This window comes from Moschus berezovskii, chromosome 8 (genome assembly GCF_049115385.1).
Source record: "Moschus berezovskii isolate FMDL1 chromosome 8, NW_MosBer_1.0, whole genome shotgun sequence".
Taxonomy (NCBI): Eukaryota; Metazoa; Chordata; class Mammalia; order Artiodactyla; family Moschidae; genus Moschus; species Moschus berezovskii.
The window spans coordinates 73,797,778-73,822,116 of record NC_142467.1 but is presented as its reverse complement, the minus strand read 5'-3'; the positions used below and the strand labels follow the sequence as shown (position 1 = coordinate 73,822,116).

Sequence of the window (24,339 nt, the reverse complement as noted above, 5' to 3'; positions counted from 1 at the left end):
CTTTTCCAGTGAGTCGGCTCTTTGCATCAAGTGGCCGAAGTATTGGATGCTGAACATCAGTCCTTCCAGTGAATATTCAAGGTTGGTTTCCTTTAGAGTTGATTGGTTTGATCTCCGTGCAGTCCAGCAAGAGTCTTCTCAAGCACCACAGTTTGAAAGCGTTGATTTTTTTTTTGGTACTCAGCCTTCTTTATGGTCCAACTCACATATCTATACAAGACTACTACCATAGCTTTGACTATACAGACCTTTGTTGGCAAAGTGATGTCTCTGCTTTTTGTGCGTTGTCTAGGTTTATCATAGCTTTTCTTCCAAGCCACAGTTCAGTTCAGTCGCTTAGTCGTGTCCGACTCTGCGACCCCATGAATCACAGCACGCCAGGCCTCCCTGTCTATCATCAACTCCCAGAGTTCACTCAAACTCATGTCCATCGAGTTGGTGATGCAATCCAGCCATCTCATTCTCTGTCGTCCCCTTCTCCTCCCGCCCCCAATCCTTCCCAGCATCAGAGTCTTTTCCAGTGAGTCAACTCGTCGCATGAGGTGGCCAAAGTATTGCAGTTTCAGCTTTAGCATCAGTCCTTCCAATGAACACCCAGGATTGATCTCCTTTAGAATGGACTGGTTGGATCTCCTTGCAGTCCAAGGGACTCTCAAGAGTCTTCTCCAGCACCACAGTTCAAAAGCATCAATTCTTCCAAACCACAAGCATCTTTTAATTTCATGGCTGCAGTCACCATCCACAGCGATTTTGGAGCCCTAGGAACTAAAGTCTGTCACCGTTTCCATTATTTTTTTCCATTTATTTACCATGAAGTGATGGGACCTGATACCATGATCTTTGAATGTTGAGTTTTAAGCCAACTTTTTCATTCTTTCTCCTTCATCAAGAGCTTTTTAAGTTCCTCTTTGCTTTCTACCATTAAAATAATGTCATCTGCATATCTGATGTTGATATTTTTCCTGGCAATCTTGATTCCAACTTGAGCTTCATCCAGCCCAGCATTTTACATGGTGTACTCTGCATGTAAGTTAAATAAGCAGGGTGACATTATACAGTCTGGACATACTTCTGTTGTTCCACGTCCAGTTCTAACTATTGTTTCTTGACCTGCATACATATATCGCAGGAGGCAGGTTAGGTGGTCTGGTATTCCCATCTCTTTAAGAATTTTCCACAGTTTGGGCTTTCTGTAATTGCAGTGAGCAGGAGCAACTCTTCCTTCGCTTTGCATAGGCTTCTCATTGCAGTGGCATCTCTTGCTTCGGAGCAGAGGCTGTAGGCATGTGAGTTTCAGTAGCTGTGGTACTCGGGTTCAGTAGTTCTGTTACATGGGCTTAGTTGCTCCTTGGCTTGTGGGATTTTCCTGGACTGGGGATTGAACCCATATGCCCTGCATTGACTGGAGAATTCTTAACCACTGGTCCTTTATTGTTAATTAATTAATAGAAATGTCTATGAGAAGAATGGAGAGTATCACCTGCCCAAGGGACCACAGTATCCTCCCCACCCTCCAGTTTTATTGAGATGTAGTTGGCATGTAACATTGTAATGGGATCAGAGTCTCTTGATATTGTTAAAATTTTTCTTGGGCTCCCTGCTTCCACCCTATGTTGTATTGTGATCCAAGGACTAAGGTAAAGATATCTTGGGATGATTCTGTTTCTCTGTTACTCAGTTTTTAGTTTTTTAGAACTTTAAATACTTATTTTCTTAGAATGTAGGTAGATTGCTTATGTCAAGTAGATACAAATTGAGAGCTACTACCAACTGGAATATGTTATAAACAGTTAAGACAAAATAATTTAGTTCTACTTATTTTGTAATTGTTGTTAAGATGGAGTGTTTTCATCTAGTATTCATTAGGTCATGTCTCAGAAGGCATGTGGGAAGGTGATGTTTTGTTTTAAAAAGTGTTGATTTTTATTGATGCTCCATGTTTTGTCTGTCTAAAGTGTCAACCCAAGAAAAAGGCTACGCCACTGAAGTATGAAGTTGGAGATCTCATCTGGGCAAAATTCAAGAGGCGCCCATGGTGGCCCTGCAGGATTTGTTCTGATCCGTTGATTAATACACACTCAAAAATGAAAGGTAAAACTTGAGGCTGATTATATATAATAAAATATAGTGTGGAATTATAAACTTGCAGTTGCCTTTAGGAATAATTCATATTTACTTTTGATCATTTCATTAGTGCATTGTTATGTATTTTAACTTCTTTTGGATTTCTTTTAAAAAGGTTTGTTTTATTTTACTCTATGATTTTTAAAATTCTCATTAGTCTGTCTGTAGATGCCAGAAAAATGTTAGGCTTATTGTGTAAAGTTTATATTATTCAGGATCATTTTTCAGTATGTTTTTTCTACTTCAGTCTTCAGATTTGTGTCATTTGTTAGTTTTAAAGCTGAAATAATTACAAAGAATGCTTATAAATTATCTTGAATTTTAAAATCTTGATTTAAAATATTTTCTTCAGTTACTATTGTTACTTGATTATTCTGTTTGAATCTTAATGTCTTAACTTTAAAATGGTATAGCATAAGGGTGAATCTTTATTTTGAGCTCCCTGTTTCCTATTAAGATATTCTGTGATTTTATTGTAGTTTTACTATATGTATTTTAGTTTTTGACTAAGTTGCTGACACACATGGGGCTTCCCTGGTTGCTCAGCTGGTAAAGAATCAGCCTGCAATGGGGGAGACTTGGATTTGATCCCTGGGCTGGGAAGAGTCCTTGGAGAAGGGAACGGCTACCCACTCCAGTATTCTGGCTGGAGAATTCCATGGACTGTATAGTCCATGGGGTCGCAAAGAGTCAGACATGACTGAGAGACTTTCACTTGCACTTTTTTCACTAACATATGCACAAGGTTTAAAAAAAAATCTCCGATCTGTCCCATTCTTTACCTCTTTTCAGAGAGTAGCCAATTGTTCGGAGAAGGCAATGGCAAGCCACTCCAGTACTCTTGCCTAGAAAATCCCATGGATGGAGGAGCCTGGTAGGCTGCAGTCCATGGGGTCGCTAAGGGTCAGACACGACTGAGCGACTCCACTTTTCACTTTCACACATTGGAGAGGGAAATGGCAACCCACTCCAGTGTTGTTGCCTGGAGAATCCCAGGGACGGGGGAGCCTGGTGGGCTGCCGTCTGTGGGGTCACACAGAGTCGGACATGACTGAAGTGACTTAGCAGCAGCAGCAGCAGCCAATTGTTACTAATGTTTCTTTCTAAACTTGCTTTATGTAAATGCAACTATATATTCTCATCTCCCTACCTTCCTTTTATTTAACATAAACGTAGCATATGGTAGGTACAGTTTTTTCACCTGTTAGACTTCTTGGAGGTTATAACCATTCCTCTATTGATGGATGTTTAGGTTGTTTCTAATCTTGGGTTGAAAATATTATACATATACATACACATGTGTTTGTGTGCATACAAAACAGTGTTATAATCGATGACTGTATTTAATGTCTATTGATCTGTAGGATGATTTACCACAAGTGGTATGCTGGATTTTATTTTATATTTTGAGTACTAGTATTGAAGTACCCAAAGACCTTTATAGCTCACTGTTTAAAGAAAATGATACCTGACTTTGTGACCTGCTTGGACATTTACGTTCTTCTGTAGGAAATTCTTTCAGTACCTCTGCCCTTCCTACACCTGTGACATCGCTGGTTTCTCACTCATCGTGGTGTCCCTTATGTGCACTAGTTGGGTCGATGCCATTGGTTCAACAAGTAATCAGTATGTTCTAGAAGTACTGTGCTAGGTACTGGGATCTAGTCATTGGCAACACATTTTGCTTGCCCTTATATATAATTAGAGTCCAGTTAAAAAGAGAAGGCACTAGCAAATAGACGAAATAACTAATTACTTAACAGAGAGGTGTGTTCAAGGAAAAATACTGATGATGTGAAGTTGATGTTGGTGATGATGTGAAGGTACCTAACCTGAGCTTTTGGAGCAGGGGTATTCAGGGCCAGTGGTGTGGGGTCGTCGGGGCCAGTGTTGTTGTAAAGTTATGTTTGATCTGAGATGTGATAGGGCAAGTAGAAATTAACTAGGAAAAGAAGGTTCCAAGCACAGAAAGTAGTGTATGTTCTGCTCCTGTGAGGGCTGCAGCCCATACAGTTATGGAACGTGGTACAGTATGAGGCTGGAGAAGTATATGTGATTCAGATCATGTAGCATTTTGTAGACTTCATTAAAATTTTGTATTTTTTCCTAAGAACAGTGCCATTAACATGCTGTGAGCAGAGGGAGATGTGATCTGATCTATATATTTTCAAGTTCACTGAATGCAATGTGGAAAATGATTTCGAGGGGGCACAGATAAATTGGAGGAGATGACTAAATGGGTTTTTACAGTGATTATGTCACGATTACAGTGGTAAAGAGGAAATGAAGACTACTTAGAAAGTAAAATGTGTATGATTTGTTAATGGATGGATAATGGGAAGTGAGGGAGACTAAGGTTTCTGTATCTCAGGATGGTTCCCAAGTTTTTAGCTATTTGCCATTTACTGAGAGCACTGGAACATCTATAACTTGGAGGTGACATCTTGCTGATATTATTTGAAGCCATGAGGAAAGCATGGATGAGTTGGCCTTGGGAGAAGATAATATGGTGAGAAAAAAAGGTGGCTCTGAGGAAGCCAACATTTGAGTTCTGTGTGGAGGAGACTGAGTGTGCATAAGAGACGGGAAAAAAAAGATGAAAGGGAAACACCAGGAGCATATGGTATTGGTGACTAGATTTGTTTTATAAAGCAAGTGTGGTCAGTTTGGTTGAACGGTGCCTGGAGATCAGATAAAAAGTCCATTAGGTATAAGGAGATCACTGGTAATCTTTTTTGATGGTACAATTGTGGCTGAAGTGTGTGTGTGTATGTGTGTTGGATTCTTAGTATTCTATGTATTTATTATTGGTAGTCAGTCTCTTCTAGTTTCTGTTCTCTCTCCATATGAACTGCTGCATCAGTAATTTGTTATTTTTCGTCATCTTGAGGAAATACCACCTGGAACTTTTTCTGTTCCTTCAGTCGACATGAGTTACCTTCTGTGCCTGGTGAAGAGCAATCATCTTGGAGATTGCCTTCAACACTCTTGTGTCAAATTTCATCTCTTCCTTGTTTTTGATTTGCTTACTATTATATAAAATACATAGTAAGCCCTTAAGTAACTTCCTGTAAAGGAAGCACGGAGGTTAAAATTTTTTGAGACCTTTGAGATCTGGACATATATTTCTATTCTTTTCCTGTACTTGTTTGGTAGTTAAGCTGTATAAAATACTAGGTTGGAAATAATTTTTGCTCACAATTCTTTGAAGGCATTGCTCCATTGTCTTTTAGCTTCCAGAGTTTTCTATTAAATCTGAGATTGTTTTGATTTATGATCTTTTGTGTGTGATTTTTGTCCTTTTACTCTGAAAGCTTGTAGTCTCTTCTGTTCCAATAGTTCATAGACTACACCTTGCTGTGAGTCTGTTTTCATTCTTTGGAATAGGACTTAGTAGGCCCCTTTTGATCTCCAAGGTTAGTTTTCTTTAGTTCTGGAACATTTTCTTGACTTTTCATTGATTGTTTTCTCCCTTCTATTTTCTGGTAAGTCTTATTCACATGTTGACTTTTCTGCATTGAATGAGTTTTTGTTTTTTTTTTGGTTGAATTTTTGTTGTTTGATGTGCTGCGTCTTTGTTGCTGTGCATGGGCTTTCTTTAGTTTTGAGTGGGTGCTTCTCATTTCTCTGGCTTCTCTTGCTGCAGAGCATGGCTTCTAGGGCACACTGGCTTTAGAGACAGGTTTAGTTGCTCCGTGGCATGTGGATTTTTCCCAGACCAGAGATTGAACCTGTGTCCCCTTCATTGGCAGGCAGATTCTTGACCATTGGACTACCAGGGAAGTCATGCTCACTGTTGATTGATAAATTTTAGTATCTATTACATAAGTTAGCATAATCCTTATCCAGGTGTTTCCCAGCTTCCGAAACTGTGTCACATACCTGCACGCTAATAATTTATTCACCTGTCCCCTCTTATTCTCCTGTCCTTAATGAGCCTATTTTGAACATCTCTTTATTGTAGTATTAGTGGAGATCAGCAGATGGAGTGAATTTAGGAGTGCTTACTCATTTCTTCATCTTGACCTGGAAATACTCTGACTTCATCTTGAACACACTTTCAGCCAGTCTTGTTTTTATGTTTTTCTATATTTTATGCTTTTCTGTGCTTCCACTTCTGAAGTTTCCGTTGCAAAGCAATCTAGGGGTAAATCAGATTGCTTCTTAGCTTTTCTCAAGGCTGGCCTCTCGTTCATTTGGTTTAACTCTTGTCACCATCTGACTTTCAGCTTTCCCAAATTTTTATTGTTGTTTCTTTTCCTGTATTTTATTTTTTGTATCTTTTAAAAAATTTTATTTGGAGGATAATTGCTTTGCAATATCGTGTTGGTTCCTGCTTTACAGTAATGTGAATCAACTATAACTACACATACATCCCCTGCCTCTTGAGCCTCCCACCACCACTACCCCCGTTTGCTTTTATGAAAATTTCTCTTTGTCGTTCAGTTGCTAAGTCATGTCTGACTCTTTCTGACCCCATGAACAGCAGCATGCCAGGCTTCCCTGTCCTTTACTGTCTCCCGGAGTTTGCTTAAACTCATGTCTGTTGAGTCTGTGATGCCATCCAGTCTTCTCATCCTCTGTCCCCTCTTCTCCTCCTGCCTTCAATCTTTCCCAGCATCAGGGTCTTTTCTAGTGAGTCAGCTCTTTGTATCAGGTGGCATCAAGTATTAGAGCTTGAGCATTAGTCCTTTCAGTGAGTATTCAGTGTTGGTTTCCTTTAGGATTGACTTGTTTGTTCTCCCTGCAGCTCAAGGGACTCTCAAGAGTCTTTTCCGGTACCACAGTTTGAAAGCAGCAATTCTTTAATTCTGATCTCTCTGCATTCTTACCACCAATTGTTACCTGAGTGTTGTTTTGTTTTGTTTTTTTAAGTAAAACAACGTACATATATAACAGAATTTTATCATTTCATCCATTTTTAAGTTTATAGTTTAGTGGCATTAAGTACGTTCGCATTTTTGTGAAATTATTTGCACTGTCCATCTCTAGCACTTTTTCATATTCCTCTACTAAAACTCTGTATTAATTTAACAAAACTTTCAGCCCCTGGTAAGTACTATTCTACTTTTTCTTATGAATTTGACTATTCTAGGTACTTCATATAAGTGGAATCATGCAGTGTTTGTCCATTTGTGTCTGGCTTATTTTATGTAACATGTCTTTAAGGTTTATCCATGTTGTTATTGTGTTATTCATTTATAAGGCTCAGTGATTTTCATTTATATATATATATGTACACACACACACACCTCATTTTGTTCATCTTTATATCCTTCAGTGGATATGAGGGATGTTTTCTCATTTTGGTTATTGTGAATAATGCTTCTGTGAACATTGGTGTTCAGCTATCTTCCCTATCTGACTTTTTATTAATGTCTAGTCCTTTTCATTTGTTTTCTTAAGCAAATCTTCCGAATTTTGTTTTCCCCCACTGTAACCACCTTAGTTTATGTTCTAGTCATCTTGAGTATACACTAGTGGTAATTTCTGGCCTCCTGTGTCTCCTTTTTGTTTCCTCTTAAATGTAATATTCGTTGGTCAAGGTGATTTCTCTTTCTGAGGTATAGAACTGAACCTGTAGTTCCACAGTTTAAATGCAGTTCAGTGCTAATAGGATAGTGGTCAGACTCTTAACATGGCATCCAAGCTCTTCAGGTAGTTTCCCTTTCCTTCAACTTTATGATTTAGTGTTCTGAACTACTAATTGTTCCTAGCTGTTTCATTTGTTTTTTTTTTTGTTGTTGTTTTGTTTCATTTGTTCTGTTCATTTTTGTCTTTGAGGGTTCTGGGCCCTCTTATAGGAATTCTTCCCTCAATTCTCTCCCTTTAAAATTTTCTACTTAGGTGTCCCATTTGTCCTCCAATTAATGATTTTCATTAAAAAAATAGAATATTAACAACCTAAGTGTCCATCAGTATATGAACAGATAAAGAAAATGTGGTGTGTGTACACAATTGAGTATTATTCAACCATTCCAAAGAAAGCACCCTTTCCATTTGTGACAGCATGAAAGTACCTGGCAGGCATTATATTAAATGAAGTACGTCAGATAAATACAAATACCGTATGAAGGCCCTTATATCTGGAATCTAAAAAACCCAAAATCTAGAAAACGAAACCAAGTTCATAGATCCTGAGAATAGACTGCTTGCTGCCAGAGGCTGGAGGTGGGTGGGTCAGGAATGGCAAAATGGGTGGAAAGGGGGTCACAGTAATAGTTACAGAAGAAGTAAGTCACGTGGATGCAATAGACAGCATGGCAGCTGTCGTTGATACTGCATTGTATATTTGAAATTTGCTAAGAGAGTAGATCTTAAAATTTCTTATTACAAGAAAAAAAATCTTTGTAAGTATGTATGGTGATGGATTGATATAAATGTCAAATCATTATGTTGTATACTTGAAACTAATTACACCTTAGTGTTAAAAAATTCCATTGCCAATACATGCCATCAAATGATAAATTTGAGTGTATGCAATGCCCTCAAAGATTAAAAAAAAAAAAACAATGTTCATGTTGCATCAATTCGCATGCTGCTTTACCATAATCTCTTTCTACTGTATGTCTCATACCTGTCAGGCAGTGAATTCTTTCCATTGTCTGTAATAGTGAGTGTTTTCACCTCTGTATGGTGTTCTCTGTATATTGTTCTTTGTGTAGTGAGTGCTTTCAGTTCTCTCTATGCTGGCACATCATAAATGTTCAGTTTGAAGTAATTGAATTTACTTGTTTTTGGGCGAATGACTTACTTTTCAAATTGACTTTAAGAATCTGTGTGTGTGTGTATGTGTACATTTAATCTTCCTTTATAGGTGGTTTCTATTGAAGTGTTTACTAGGTAGAGACTAAGGAGTTCAGTGTGTTGTTTTTTTGTTTTTTTTTAACAGAACTTGTTTTTAAAATGTACAGTAACACAAAATTTAACCAGGTTGTAATTCAGTGTTAGTTAAAGTGAATTTTTATATAAAACAATTTCCTTTTTTTTAAAATAGAGACAAATCATTTTACCTGTGTAGCCCTGGGTGTATTTCTTTTGTGACTTTTCTTTTTTTTACTGGTATGAAAAATGCTAAGAAAATAAGTGTATAAAAATACATTTATTATGTAAATTAGATTATCTTTTCTGGATGAGATTTGTATTGATTTTTTATAATTGCATTCATACAGCTTTGGACAGCCAAGAAACTGTAGAATAATTGGATTTTTTTAATTTATTATTTATTAAGTTATTTATTTATTTAATAATAGTTATTATTTAGTTTTTTATTTCCTTTTATTTTTAAAAAATTTCTGTCGTTTGAATTATGAAGTCCCATTTTCTCTACAAATGCAGTGTTTCATTCTGAATTTGTTCTCTCTGAAGTTGAATTTATTATTGTCTGTAAAATAGAGGTTATACCACTTATTTTTTAGAGTTCATTGTGAAGAATCTATGAAAAGCAGCTTGTCCAGAGTAGCTGTGCCACCAGTGTTAGCACATCATATGTGGAATAATGTTGAACCATTTCTTCCTCCATATATTTTAGCATAATATTTTATAAGTTTGTTTAGTGTTTAGTTCTTGATAATTGTCACTTTTACAATACTGCAACTTATTATATGCCCTTTGTGATTTCTGATAATGAGGGTATAAAACTTCTGGTTTGGAATAGGTAACATATCACCAGAGCAAAATATTATATTGTTTCATTAACATCTAGCCATTTTATTGTCACATAAACTGAAATTTTACTTTCTGTCTGAGCTACCTTAAAGTTTCTTTTTCTGTAGGTTTTTCAATTTGTTGTTTTTTATGTTACTTTTAAGTGACAAGAGGGTTCTTTGCAACTGCCATGTTGCTGTTCTCTTGATGATGAGTAGTCTTTTTTTTTTTTTCTTCTTTTTTAAGTAATGACATTGTGGTTTTTATCTAGTTTCTAACCGCAGGCCCTATCGACAGTACTACGTGGAGGCTTTTGGAGATCCTTCTGAGAGAGCCTGGGTGGCTGGAAAAGCAATCGTTATGTTTGAAGGCAGACATCAATTTGAAGAGCTACCTGTCCTTAGGAGAAGAGGGAAGCAGAAAGAGAAGGGATATAGGCATAAGGTATTTTTTTTTTTTAAGTGTCTCAGATTATCTTCTTACTTTTAGGGAGGGAGGAATCCCCAACCTTTCTGGGACCAGTTTTATGGACATAATTTTTCCACGAACCAAGGTGGAGGATGTGGTTTGGGTATGACTCTTATAAGGAGCACGCAACTCACAGTAGGGTTCTCACTCCTATGAGAATCTAATGCCGCCGCTGATCGATGGGAGGCAGAACTCAGGTGGTTTATGTTAGCCATGGGGACTGACTCACCTGTCGCTCCCTTTCTGCTGTGTGGCCCAGGTCCTAACAGATCATGGACCAGTATCAGTGTGGGGGTTGGGGACACCTGGTTTATGGGCTCGAAGGAAGAAATATTATAATTTTTGAACTATAAGTTGGTGAGAAAATTGTCAGAAAGCAAATTTTTTTTTTTCTTTTTTTTTTGCAGGGATAAGATAGGGCTAACCTTCCAAATATTTCTACTCAATTTTTTAAGAAGTGATTTCAGCTTACTTTTGCCATGTCACTTACATGTGATAGTACAAAATGGCACGACCAGTCATGTTTGGGTCTATCTAATTTAAGCAGAAAATGATCATCAAAATGAAATGTTCTTCTCCCTCTCTAGATTAATTATTTCTCTTAAAAATGACAGATATAAGACTTTGAACATTCTTGTTTTGTTTGTCATTTTGGTTTTCGTGTGTGATTATCAGTGCTTAAGATTATAGTTTCACACCTCATTATGTTTTAATAAAGAACATGATGTTTTTGTTTCATTTGCTTGATGTTGTGTTTTAGCTATTTCTTTTGATACTCCTTTATAGTCCATTCTAAAAGGGGAAATAGTTTCTTTTAGATTTGTATTTCCTACTTTTAGACATTATTGGGTAATTTTGAATCAGTATGCAGTCCCTGCTATTTCCAACTGGAGTTTCTTCATCTCTAAAACTAAGGTAATAATATGTACCTTGTTGAACTCTTGTGAGGATTAGAAATAAATACTTTGTATGTCATAATATTCATGCTTTGAAACAACTAATATGTGCTACTGTTAGGATACAGGAGGCTAACTGCATCCTTTCTAATACTTTGGGTAGTTGGTGGTAGGGAGATATCAAAGTTTTTGTGTGAAGCCTTTAAGTATGTGTATTAAACAAGCACCCTTTCAAAGTTTGCTTGGGCTTTCAGGTTCTGGAAAATTGATTTACTAAGACCATAGTTAGACAATTAATGGCTGTGTGTTTGTGTCTAAAGTAAATCAGATGATAAGAAGAGGCTACCTGTGGTAGTGGCCTGAATTGTTACATGGTCAGGAGAACATCTCTTTCACAAGTATTAAAGTATTTGTGGATACTAAATGATAGTTAGAACCTTGGCTAACATCTATTGTATGAAGCCAGGGAGGGAAATAAGAGTCTTGAAAATTAGATATATTTCACAGAGCCTTGATGTCCTTATGCTATGCTGTTGCTGCTGCCAAGTCGCTTCAGTCGTGTCCGACTCTATGCGACCCCATAGATGGCAGCCCACCAGGCTCCTCTGTCCCTGGGATTCTCCAGGCAAGAATACTGGAGTGAGTTGCCATTTCCTTCTCCACCTTACGCTATGAGGATTCAAGAAAAGAGCATATGGAACTTGTTAAGCTATCCAGGGTGTATTGGTGTCTCTGGACTACATGATTAAGCCCAGGACACTGTTTGATTATAATCCAGATTGTATGTAAAACGTATAGAAAATTCTTGATTAGTCAAGGGCCTGATGATAACCTGAGTTGCAAATTTCAGGTCTTTTAGGGCAGATCTGACTTAACTGATTTCCAGTCCTAGTTTTTCCACATTCATCTTCTTTAGCCTTTTGTTTTCTCTTTTATGCAACTGAGCAAATGCATGGCCTTCATAATTCAGGAAGGAAATCTTTGTGATTGACAGAGTAAGTAGGAGTCATCTGGTTGTTCCTTGACTTAGTATATATAATGTTGATTAGTAACGTAATGGCAAGCCACTCCAGTACTCTTGCCTAGAAAATCCCATGGATGGAGGAGCCTGGTAGGCTGCAGTCCGTGGGGTCGCTAAGGGTCGGACACGACTGAGCGACTTCACTTTCACTTTTCACTTTCCACTTTCACACATTGGAGAAGGAAATGGCAACCCACTCCAGTGTTCTTGCCTGGAGAATCCCAGGGAAGGGGGAGCCTGGTGGGCTTCCGTCTATGGGGTCACACAGAGTCGGACACGACTGAAGTGACTTAGCAGTAGCAGTAGCAGCAGCAACAGTAACGTAATATGGTAGTCTAATTTACGGTCCACTTTTTTGTGCTTTTACTGGGAAGGAGAGTGGAGGGTTTCCAGGATCAGTCTTCCTTCAGTGATAGATCTTAGTGATAGAAGAAGTGCTGTGGAATCCCCATTAGCTAAGGTCTGACTGGGCTGTGGGAGTTAACCGCCTGACAGTCCCGTAAAAGAGCCTTGAAGAAATAAAACAAGGCTTGAAAAGCTTCTGATTTGAGAGGTGTTCAGTGATCATTTCCCTGTTTGCTCTTCTATTTCTTAGTTGAGAAATAATCTTTTTTTTTTCATTACATTTAAGGTTCCTCAGAAGATTTTGAGTAAATGGGAAGCCAGTGTTGGTCTTGCTGAGCAGTATGATATTCCCAAAGGGTCGAAGAACCGAAAGTGTGTCACCAGTTCAATCAAGTTGGACAGTGAGGAGGATATGCCATTTGAGGACTGTACAAATGATCCTGAATCAGAACATGACCTGTTGCTTAATGGCTGCTTGAAATCTCTGGCTTTTGACTCTGAACATTCTGCAGATGAGAAGGAAAAACCTTGTGCTAAGTCTCGAGCCAGAAAGAGCTCTGATAATCCAAAAAGGACTAGTGTGAAAAAGGGCCATATGCAATTTGAAACACATAAAGAAGAACGGAGGGGAAAGATTCCAGAAAACCTTGGCTTAAACTTTATTTCTGGGGATGTGTCTGATAAGCAAGCCTCGAATGAACTTTCTCGGATAGCAAACAGCCTCACAGGGCCCAGCACTGCCCCAGGAAGTTTCCTGTTTTCTTCTTGTGCAAAAAACACTGCAAAGAAAGAATTTGAGACTTCAAATTGTGACTCTTTACTGGGCTTGTCTGAGGGTGCCTTGATCTCTAAACGTTCTGGGGAGAAGAAGAAATTCCAGCGAGGTCTGCTGTGTAGTTCAAAAGTACAGCTCTGCTATATTGGAGCAGGTGATGAAGAAAAACGAAGTGATTCCATTAGTATTTGTACCACTTCTGATGATGGAAGCAGTGATCTGGATCCTGTAGATCATAGTTCAGAGTCTGATAACAGTGTCCTTGAAATTACAGATGCTTTTGATAGACCAGAGAACCTGTTACCTGTGCAGAAAAATGAAAAGATAAAATATTCTAGGTATCCTGCCACAAACACTAAGGTAAAGGCAAAGCAGAAGTCTGTGATTACTAACTCACATACGGACCACCTAATGGATTGTACCAAGACAACAGAGCCTGGAACTGAGACGTCTCAGATTAATCTCTCTGATCTTAAAGTGTCAAATCTTGTCCGAAAACCCCAACCAGATTTTAGAAATGATGGTTTTTCTCCAAAATTCAACATGTCATCAAGCATTTCCAGTGAGAACTCAATAATAAAAGGTGGGGCTAAAAATCAAGCTCTGTTACATTCAAAAAGCAAACAGCCCAAAATCCGAAGTATCAAGTGCAAACATAAAGACAACCCAGTTGTAGTAGAACCTCCAGTTGCAAATGAGGACTGCAGTTTGAAATGCTGCTCTTCTGATAACAAAGGCTCTCCTTTGGCCAGCATTTCCAAAAGCGGGAAAGTGGATGGGCTGAAACTACTGAGCAACATGCATGAGAAAACCAGGGATTCGAGTGACATAGAAACAGCAGTGGTGAAACATGTCCTGTCAGAGTTGAAGGAACTCTCTTATAGATCCTTAAGTGAAGATGTCAGTGACTCTGGAACGTCAAAGCCATCGAAACCATTACTTTTTTCTTCTGCCTCTGGTCAGAATCACATACCTATTGAACCAGACTACAAATTCAGTACATTACTAATGATGTTGAAAGATATGCATGATAGTAAGACCAAGGAGCAACGAATAATGACAGCTCAGAACTTGGTCTCTTATCGGAGTCCTGGTCTTGGGGACTGTTCTACCAGTAGTCCTGTGTCAGCTCCTAAGGTCTTGGTTTCAGGAGGCTCCAATCACAGTTCAGAAAAAAATGGAGATGGCACTCAGGATCCAGTCCACCCTGGCCCTGGTGGGGGTGACTCTACACTGTCTGGGGAGCTGTCTACTTCCCTGCCTGGCTTGGGGTCTGATAAAAGAGACCTCCCTGCTTCTGGCAAAAATCGTTCAAACTGTGTTACTAGGCGCAACTGTGGTCGATCAAAGCCATCCAAATTTCGAGATGGTTTTTCAGCCCAGATGGGAAAGAACACAGTGAACCGTAAAGCCTTAAAAATAGAACGCAGAAGAAAACTGAACGAGCTTCCAGCTGTGACTCTTGAGGCTGCACTACAGGGAGACAGAGAGAGTAGGGGTTCAGAGAATAGCTCCTCCAGAGGTGAGGCAGAAGACCCTGGTAAAGAACCACCCCTTCAATTAATGGGCCATTTAACAAGTGAAGATGGTGCCCATTTTTCCAGTGTTAGTTTTGATAATAAAGTCAACCAGTCTGACCCTGAAAAAATTCCTGAAAAAGGCCCCTCTTTTGAAATCAGAAAAGTCCCAGAGCTGGACTCTGAAATGAACAGTGAGAATGATGAACCCAGTAGTATAAATGAAGCAGTGCCTAAAAAGCGATGGCAGCGTTTAAACCAAAGGCGCACTAAACCTCGTAAACGCACTAACAGATTTAAGGAAAAAGAAAACTCTGAGGGTGCCTTTGGGGTCTTGCTTTCTGCTGACCCTGTAAAGAAGGAAGACGAGTTCCCAGAGCAGAGACCTCCTGCTTCGACAAACAAACTAGAGGATGCACTGACAGATAAAAATCATGCTGACCACTTAGATTCAGCTGGGCCACGGTTGAATGTTTGTGATAAATCCAGTGCCAGCAATGAGGAGATGGAAAAGGAGCCAGGAATTCCCAGTTTGACTCCTCAACCTGAGCTCCCCGAACCAGGTAAGGATTCCTAACTGTGAAAGAAAGGGACTAGATGAAGTGATGATAATGATACTCTACCAAGTTTGGTCTGTTTGACGGAAGACCTAAGTGTAAATTGGGAGGAATGGGTTAATTACTTGAAGTGAAAAAAGGGATTTATGTAGAAGGGTCTGAATTTTGATGACCAGGTTTCCACATACTTTCAGAAGTTACATTTTACCAAGAAGCTCTTTTTTCTTTTGCTTTTAATAAGTATCAAGAACATTTTATGTCTGCTCACCATTTCATACCTTTTAAAATCTGTGAACTTTTGGGGACTCTGTATTTCAGAGGTTCTGAGCGTAAGATTAAAATCTAGTTGTTAGTTTACAGAAAGCAAATAGATTTTATTGCATGTTAAGCTCTTACAGCTTAAGTAAGGTTCTTCTGTTATAGAGGCAAAGGGGATATGTTTTTGAAAAAATGTGACCGTTTTGTAGTACTTATTTGAAGAACTTAGATTTCTTGCATCCCTTCTGGAATGAAGTTTGAGAATAAATTTTTTAAAAATCTGAAATACCGGGGTATCCTACCTTAACCGCAGAAGGAAAGCAGCATAAGTTTTTCAAAATATAAGTATTATGCATTGAGGATAAAACTGACTTTCCTTAAAAGATTTCTCCACATTGTTTACCATAGTAGATTCTGTTTTCTAACAGCTTTATTGAAATATAATTCACATATCATATAATTCACCTTTTGAAAGCTTGTACTTCAGTGGTTTTTAGTATACTCAGAGACTTGCACATCCATAAACATGATTAATTTTGGAACATTTGCTGCAGTCACTAAGGGTCGGACATGACTGAGCGACTTCACTTTCACTTTTCACTTTCACACATTGGAGAAGGAAATGGCAACCCACTCCAGTGTTCTTGCCTGGAGAATCCCAGGGACAGGGGAGCCTGGTGGGCTTCCGTCTATGGGGTCACACAGAGTCGGACACGACTGAAGTGACTTAGCAGCAGCAGCAGCAGAAAGAAATCTTACAGCTTTTACCTATCTCTCTTCATTTCAGCCCTGTCTATAGATTTGCTTGTTCTATACATTTCATATAAATGGAATCATATAATTTGCTTGTTCTTTACATTTCATATAAATGGAATCATATAATATGTGGTACTTTGGGTTTTTTTGCTTTGCATTTATATTATCACTTATATTTATTATGGTAAGAAACACATGAATTTACCTTCTGAACAAGTTGAAAGTGTATACTACAATCTTAACTATATGCGTATTATTGTACAGCACCATTTATTAAGCATACTGTACTTTTCCCCATTGTATGTATAGTCTTGTTCAGTCACTAAGTCGTGTCCAGCTCTTTGCAACCTCATGGACACTGGCATGCCAGGGTCTTCTGTCCTCTACCAGCTCCTGGAATTTGCTCAGATTCATGTCCATTGAGTTCGTGATGCTACCTAATCATCTTATTCTTTGTCACCCCCTTTTCCTTTTGCCTTCAATCTTTCCCAGGATCAGGGCCTTTTCCAGTGAGTTGGCTTTTCATCAGGTGTCCAAAGTGTTGGAAATCCTTTGTCAGAGATAGTTGACATATGTTTAACGGTTTATTTCTGTACTCTGTTCTTTTGATCTGTATGTTTGTCTTTATGGTAATAACAAGTTTGTTTTGACTACTATAGTTGTGTAATATGTTTTGAAAACAATGTATGATCAGTCTTTGTTCTTTGTTAAGAGTATTTTGAGTATTTGGGGTCCTTTGGGCTTTCATGTGAATTTTAGGATGGCTTTTTTGTATTTCCGCAAAAAATGACATTGGGATTTTGATAGAATACTGAATCTGAAGATCACTTGTGTAGTATGGATGTTTTGTTAATGTTAAATCTTTGAATCCATGAACACAGACTGTCTTTTCATTTCTTTGTGTTTAGTACTTAACTCCTTTACATCCTTGCTTAAGTTTATTCGTGAGTGTTTTATTCTTTTTTATTGTATTGTGAGATTGTTTTCTTAATTTTCTTTTTGAATTGTTTGCTGTTATTGTATAGAAACAAACTGATTTTTTAAAATTAATTTATATAATTCATTTATTTTTAATTGAAGGATAATCGCTTTATGGTATTGTGTTGGTTTCTACTAAACATCAACACCCAATCTGATGTTTTTTAAAAAAATATTTATTTTTCACCGTGCTGCGTCGTCCCTGCTGTGAGGGCTTTTCTCTAATTGTGGCAGGTGGGATTTGTACTCTTTAGTTGCAGTGTTCAGGGCTCTCATTGCGGTGGCTTCGCTTGTTGCTGAGCTCACTCTACGTGAGCAGGCTTCAGTAGTTGTGGCTCCTGGACTCAGCAGTTGTGGCACATGGGCTTAGCTGCTCCTTGGCATGTGGTTATCTTTCTGGATCACGGATCGAACCCATGTCTCCTGCATTGGCAGGCAGATTCTTTACCACTGAGCCACCAGGGAAGCCCAGAAACACAACTGAGTTTTAAATGTTGAGTTTTCTATCTTGCAGCTTAACTGAATTCGTTATTATTCTTACGGGTTTTTTTGTGTGGAATCTTTAGGGTTTTCTTTACATAAGGTCATGGCATCTATGAACTGAGATCATTTTACTTTTTCCTTTCCAATTTGAATGTCTTTTATTTATAAAATGTCTTATTTATAATTGTTTATAGTTCTTGTCAAATTGCTCTGGCGTGGACTTCCAGTGTCATGTTAAATTAGCCAGAATGAGCATCCTAGCCCTCTTCCTGATCTTTCAGTTTTTCACCATAGACGCTTATGTTAGCTGTGGGATTTTCATATTTAACCTTTCATTTTAGATTATTTATGTTCCTAGTTTGTTGAGTGTTTTCTATTAGGAGAAAGTGTTGAATTCAGTCTTTTCTGCAGCAATTGAGATGATCGTGGTGCTTCCCAGGTGACTCACAGGTTAAGAATATTCCTGCCAAAGCAGGAGAGGCAAGAGATGTGGATTCTATCCTGGATCTGCAGTCATCTCACACGGTAGCAAAGTAATGCTTGAAATTCTCCAAGCCAGGCTTCAACAGTATGTGAACCATGAAATTCCAGATGTTCAGGCTGGATTTAGAAAAGGCAGAGGAACCAGAGATAAAATTGCCAACATCCATTAGATCTTCAAAAAAGCAAGAGAGTTCCAGAAAAATATCTACTTATGTTTTATTGACTACGCCAAAACCTTTGACTGTATGGATCACAAAAAACTGGAAAATTCTCAAAGAGATGGGAATACCAGACCACCTTACCTGCCTCCTGAGAAATCTGTATGCAGGTCAGGAAGCAACAGTTAGAACTGGACATGGAACTACAGACTGGTTCCAAATCGGGAAAGGAGTACATCAAGTCTATATATTGTCAGCCTGCTTATTTAACTTCTCTGCAAAGTAAATCATGCAAAATGCTGGGCTGGATGAAGCACAAGTTGGAATCAAGATTGCCAGGAATAATATTATTAACCTCAGATATGCAGATGACACCACCTTTATGGCCGGAAGCGAAGAGGAACTAAAGAGCCTCTTGATGAAAGTGAAAGAGGAGAGTGAAAAAAGCTGGCTTAAAATTCAGATCATGGCATCTGGTCTCATCACTTCATGGCAAATAGATGGGGAAACAATGGAAATAGTGAGAGACTTTATTTTTTTGGACTCCAAAATCACTGCAGATGTTGACTGCAGCCATGAAATTAAAAGACGCTTGCTTCTTGGAAGAAAAGCTATGACCAACCTAGACAGCATATTAAAAAGCAGACATCACTTTGCCAATAAAGGTCCGTCTAGTCAAAGCTCTGTTTTTTCCAGCAGTCATGTATGGACGTGAGAGTTGAACTGTAAAGAAAGTTGAGCGCTGAAAAATTGATGTTTTTTAACTGTGGTGTTGGAGAAGACTCTTGAGAGTCCCTTGGACTGCAAGGGACTAGTCCATCCTGAAGGAAATCAGTCCTGAATATTCATTGGAAGGACTGATGCTGAAGCTGAAACTCCCATTACTTTGGCCACCTAATGCTAAGAACTGACTAATTTTCCAAGACCCTGATGCTGATGCTGGGAAAGATTGAAGGTGGGAGTAGAAGGGGCCAACAGAAGATGAGATGTCTGGATGACATCACCAAACTTGGTGGACATGAGTTTGCTCAAGCTCTGGGAGTTGATGATAGACAGGGAAGCCTCGCGTGCTGCAGTCCATGGGGTGGCAAAGAGTCCAAAGCGACTGAACTGAGCTGAAAGGTATTGAAATCATAGAGTGTTATCTTATCACTGTGGAATTATGTTAGAGATCAGTAGCAAAAGATATTTGAAAATAACCCATATATTTTCAAGTGTAACGTGACATTTACCAAGAAAGATCTTTGACCTAGCCATTGAAAGTTTCAATAAAGTTAGAAGACTGAAAAAACACAAAGGGCGATTGCAGAGAAGAAAGCATTTAAATGATTTTTTTGAAAATAACCTGTATATTTTCAAGTGTAATGTGACATTTTCCAAGAAAGATCTTTGACCTAGCCATTGAAAAGAAAACTGAAAAACACAAAGGGCAATTGCAGAGAAGTAAGCAATTAAATGAGCAATTAGTATCAGAATGATAAATTTATATCAAAGATACTTTAAAAATTCCATGTATTTGGAAATTAATTGTCCACTTTTAAACGGTGTATCTTAGAAGCCGTATCAAGGAAATAGAAAATATTTGTAATAGAATAAAAATGCAAAGACAGCTTTCCAGAATTCGTTGCATGCAGCTGAAGTTGCTGAGTTTTGAGTTAAGGTATGAAAAGGAAACAAATAATCGACACTAGGATAAAAATTTGTGAAATTTTGAACAAAATCTGTAGTTAATAATGTTGTATCACATGTTAATTTCCTGTTTTTGTTTTATTTTTTTTTACAGAACATAATATTTCTTTAGGTTCTCAGAACTGGATTAGAAATTTCAAGCCTCATTCAAAAAATGTTTTTAAATCACTAAGATGATAAGCTTTCTATACTTTTAGCTGTAATACTCGATTCTAAAATACATAGAATTATATCAAAGTTTTGAGTGAATATAAATTAGAAATCTCGCATTCAGATTAAGTCAAACAAATGGAATGAATGTCATAAATTCTTTTGCTATCAGTAACTCATTTTTTCCAAAATATATGTTATACATACTGTGTGTGTGTGTGTATATATGCAAGCTGCTGCTAAGTCTTTTCAGTACACCCACACAAAAGCTTTTCTACTATGCTTATAAAGACTTAAGAAAGAAAATTTTTTAAAAAAGGATGGAGAAATTGGAAAACATACGCTGAATGAAATAGTTGCACTGATTTTTAAATAGAAGTAAAATAAACTAGATAAAAGTAAAAATCATCATAGAGTGTACTTGTTTTTAAACATGACTGCTCGTTAGAAACACATCTGGAGCTTTGGAGAAAAAAGTAATACCTGGGCATTTGTATTCTTCAAGAAATTCCAAGATAATTTTGATATGCACCTGGATTTTAAAAAGTGATTATAGGTTTTTCTATAAAATGGTAGTTTAGTCTTAATTCTATTATTTTTTGTTGACTGTCATGATTTCTTTTAGATATCTGTGTTCTCTTGTAGATCACTGAGTTTCCTTAATAACAATTGTTTTGAATTCTGTGATAATTCATAGATATCTGTTACTTTATGATTAGTTTCTGGAGATTTATTTTGATTCTTTGGGATGTGTTTCCTTGTTTCTTCATATATTTCATAATCCCCACCCCCACCCCCCTGCCCCTGGTTTCATGCATTCGAATTTGATTAAACAGTCACTTTTCTGAGTCTTTCCAGACTGGCTTCATATCGGGGAAGGCACATCAATCAATCCTCTTGGCTAGAGATTCTGGGGACCTCTGGAATCTTTTTTGGAGAATGGGCTTCTGCGGGCTTGTGTGTGTAGTTTCCTAATCAGAGAGGTTTATCTATTTCTGTTTAAGGAGTTTGCAATCTCTTGCTTCCTCTTGTGTTTTTCTGCAGTACTGCAAGTTCGTTGTTGCTATTGCAACAAGCTTTCTCACTGTCTTTAATTCTCAGCAGCTCCCAGGTATATGAAGAAGCCAGCTCTCTGTTAGCTCCCACAAGCAGGCCAAACAGGTCCGTTTGGCAGTTTCCTAAAAGTCCAGATTTCCAAATGTTCCCTCTTTTACCTCCCTTTGTAGAGAGAAGCCAGGAGTTGAGTACCTTCTCCCAGTCTCATCAATTTGGCCCCTGTCTATGTCACTATAGCCCCTCTGGTTCCACAACATGCTGTTCCCTTTCTCCCTTATTTTTAGTGCCTCCAAGAGTTCAGACTGTGTGACTTCTGTTGGGTTCCCAGTCAGGTTAGACAGAAACAGAAAAACTGGAATGTTGGACACCCCCAACATTCAGCTTTAAGGGGAACTCAATTGTGCTTGCTTTCGGAGTGGAAATCTCAGGTAAAGTAAAGGCTGTTCTAATCCATTTCAGTGCTGTTTTTCATGGGTTTGCAGTTGCCCTGGGGTACTGTAACTTCCTAACTGATTCTGCCTTCCTGCTGTACAAGTTTTGAGGAACTGCCATAATGTTTTGCAAAGGTGTCTACCTCTGTATATACACCTGTTTGACAGAGCTGTCCTGGTTGGTGTCAAGTGGTATCTCATTACTGTGATTTTGATTTGCATTTCTGTGATGACTGACGATGTTGAACATCTTTTTTTATATGTTTTTGATCAGTTGAAATGTTTATTGGACTATTTGTCTTTATTATTTAATTGTAAGAATTCTTTACATGATCTATATATAAGTCCACTATTAGGTATGATTTGCACATATTTTCTTACATTTTGTGGGTCATCATTTATATTCTTAATCATATATTTTGAAGCACAGACATTCTTAATTTTGATGAAGTCTGGTTTGCCTGTTTTTTCTTTGGTTCTTTGTGCTTTTGGTGTCATAGCTAAGTAACCATTGCTTAATCCAGTTGTCTCAGCACCATTTGTGGAGAAGGGTATTCTTTCCCCATTGAATGGTCCTGGCATCCTCTTTGAAAATCTTTTGACCATAAATATGATGGTTTATTTCTGGACTCTCAATTCTTTTTATTAATATATATGTCTATCTATATGCCAGTACCACAAATTCTTAATCTTTGTAGTAATTAATTATTGTAGCTCTGAAATCAGAAAGTGCAAATCCTCCAACTTTATCCCATTTTGACTTTTCTGGATTTTTGCATTTCTGTATTTATTTTAGTAGCTTCTTATCATTTCTACCAAAAAGCCAGCTGAGATTTTGATAGAGGTTGTGCTGAATCATCGGAGAAGGCAATGGCAAGCCACTCCAGTACTCTTGCCTAGAAAATCCCATGGACGGAGGAGCCTGGTAGGCTGCAGTCCATGGGGTTGCTACGGGTCAGACACGACTGAGCAACTTCACTTTCACACATTGGAGAAGGAAATGGCAACCCACTCCAGTGTTCTTGCCTGGAGAATCCCAGGGACGGGGGAGCCTGGTGGGCTGCCGTCTGTGGGGTCACACAGAGTCAGATACGACTGAAGTGACTTAGCAAGCAGCAGCAGCAGTGCTGAATCATAGATCAGTTTGAGCAGTGTTGGCATTATAACAGTGTTAGGTTTTCCAGCCTATGAACAGGAGATGGCATTTCAGTAATTTAGGTCGTCTTTGCTTTCTTTCAACAATAGTTTATAGTTTTCAGTGTACAACTCTTGCATTTCTTCTGTTCATTTTATCCCTTAGTATTTTTATCCTTTTTTGGTGCTATTATAAATAAGATTATTTTCTTAGTTTCATTCTTGGATTTTTCATTGCTGGTATGTAAAAAATACAGTTGACTTTTTAAAAAATTTTTTTACTTATTTTTTTAATTTAAGGATAATTGCTTTCTAGAATTGTGTTGGTTTTTGCCAAACATCAACATGAATCAGTCATAGGTATACATATGTACCCTCTTGTTTGAAGCTCCCTCTTACTTTCCTCCCCATCCCGCCCCCTAGATTGTTACAGAGCCCCGGTTTGAGTTCCCACAGTTGACTTTTATATATTGATCTTATGTGTTGCAATCTTGCTGAACTTTTTTTTTTAAGCTCTAATCGTTTTATTATGAATTCCTTAGGATTTCCTGGGCTTCCCTAGTTACTCAGACGGTAAAGCATCAGCCTGCAATGCAGGAGACCTGGGTTCGATCCCTGGGTCAGGAAGATCCCCTGGAGAAGGAAATGGCAACCCACTCCAGAATTCTTTCATGGAGAGTTTCATGGACAGAGGAGCCTGGCAGGCTATAGTCCATGGGGTTGCAATGTCTTCAGCTAAAAGAGATCGTTTTGCTTCATCCTTTCTAATCTGGGTACATTTTGTTTATTTTTCTTGCCTAATTGCCCTAGCTTAATCCTTCAGATCATTGTTGTGAACAGACATCCTTGTGCTACTCCTGATGTTAGGAAAGCTTCTGGGATTTCGCCATTTAACTATGATATTTGTTTACTGGGATTTTGATACATGGCCTTTCTGACTGAGAAAATTCCCTTCTATACCTAGCTTGTTTAGTTTTTCAGATTTTTTTTTAGAGTGTGTGTGCTTATTGAGATGATTATTCCTGTTTATTTCATTTAATATGACCTATTAACTTTCTTACAGGGGCTTGAATTTTCCTGTCCATCAGACTGTAAACCGACAGGAGGATCAGTCACAATTTCTCAAGGACTTGTCCTCTCTGCTGCTCCCCTTCTACTTTGTGCCAGAGCACCTTTCCTTGTGGTCTCCTCAGGGTTGGGATACAGTTTACTTCTGTTTCACTGTAACTCTGAGGATAGAGTCTTTTGGGGCCCAAGTTTAGTCTCCTTTAAACTCCTGCCTCCCAACAGGATTGCCAAGAAGTCCTCAGGACAAAATCAGTTTCAGTGCTCTCCTTACTTCCGTGGGTTATTACTTTCCATTGGATTTTGGTTTGTAGTTCTTTACAGTTAGTAGTCAGTTTTTACTTCGTT

At 38.2% G+C, this 24,339-nt stretch overlaps 1 protein-coding gene across 6 annotated transcripts in view; it reads left to right on the top strand.

The window, feature by feature from the left end:
* NSD1 (nuclear receptor binding SET domain protein 1) overlaps nt 1-24,339 on the top strand; it is a 156,728-nt gene that overhangs the window by 61,040 nt on the left and 71,349 nt on the right. For all 6 annotated transcript variants that reach the window (XM_055430175.2, XM_055430179.2, XM_055430174.2 and 3 more), the window contains 3 exons: nt 1,956-2,091; nt 10,043-10,215; nt 12,788-15,356. In XM_055430175.2, the coding sequence (XP_055286150.2) occupies nt 1,956-2,091; nt 10,043-10,215; nt 12,788-15,356 (2,878 nt within the window). The remainder of the gene's footprint in view (nt 1-1,955; nt 2,092-10,042; nt 10,216-12,787; nt 15,357-24,339) is intronic.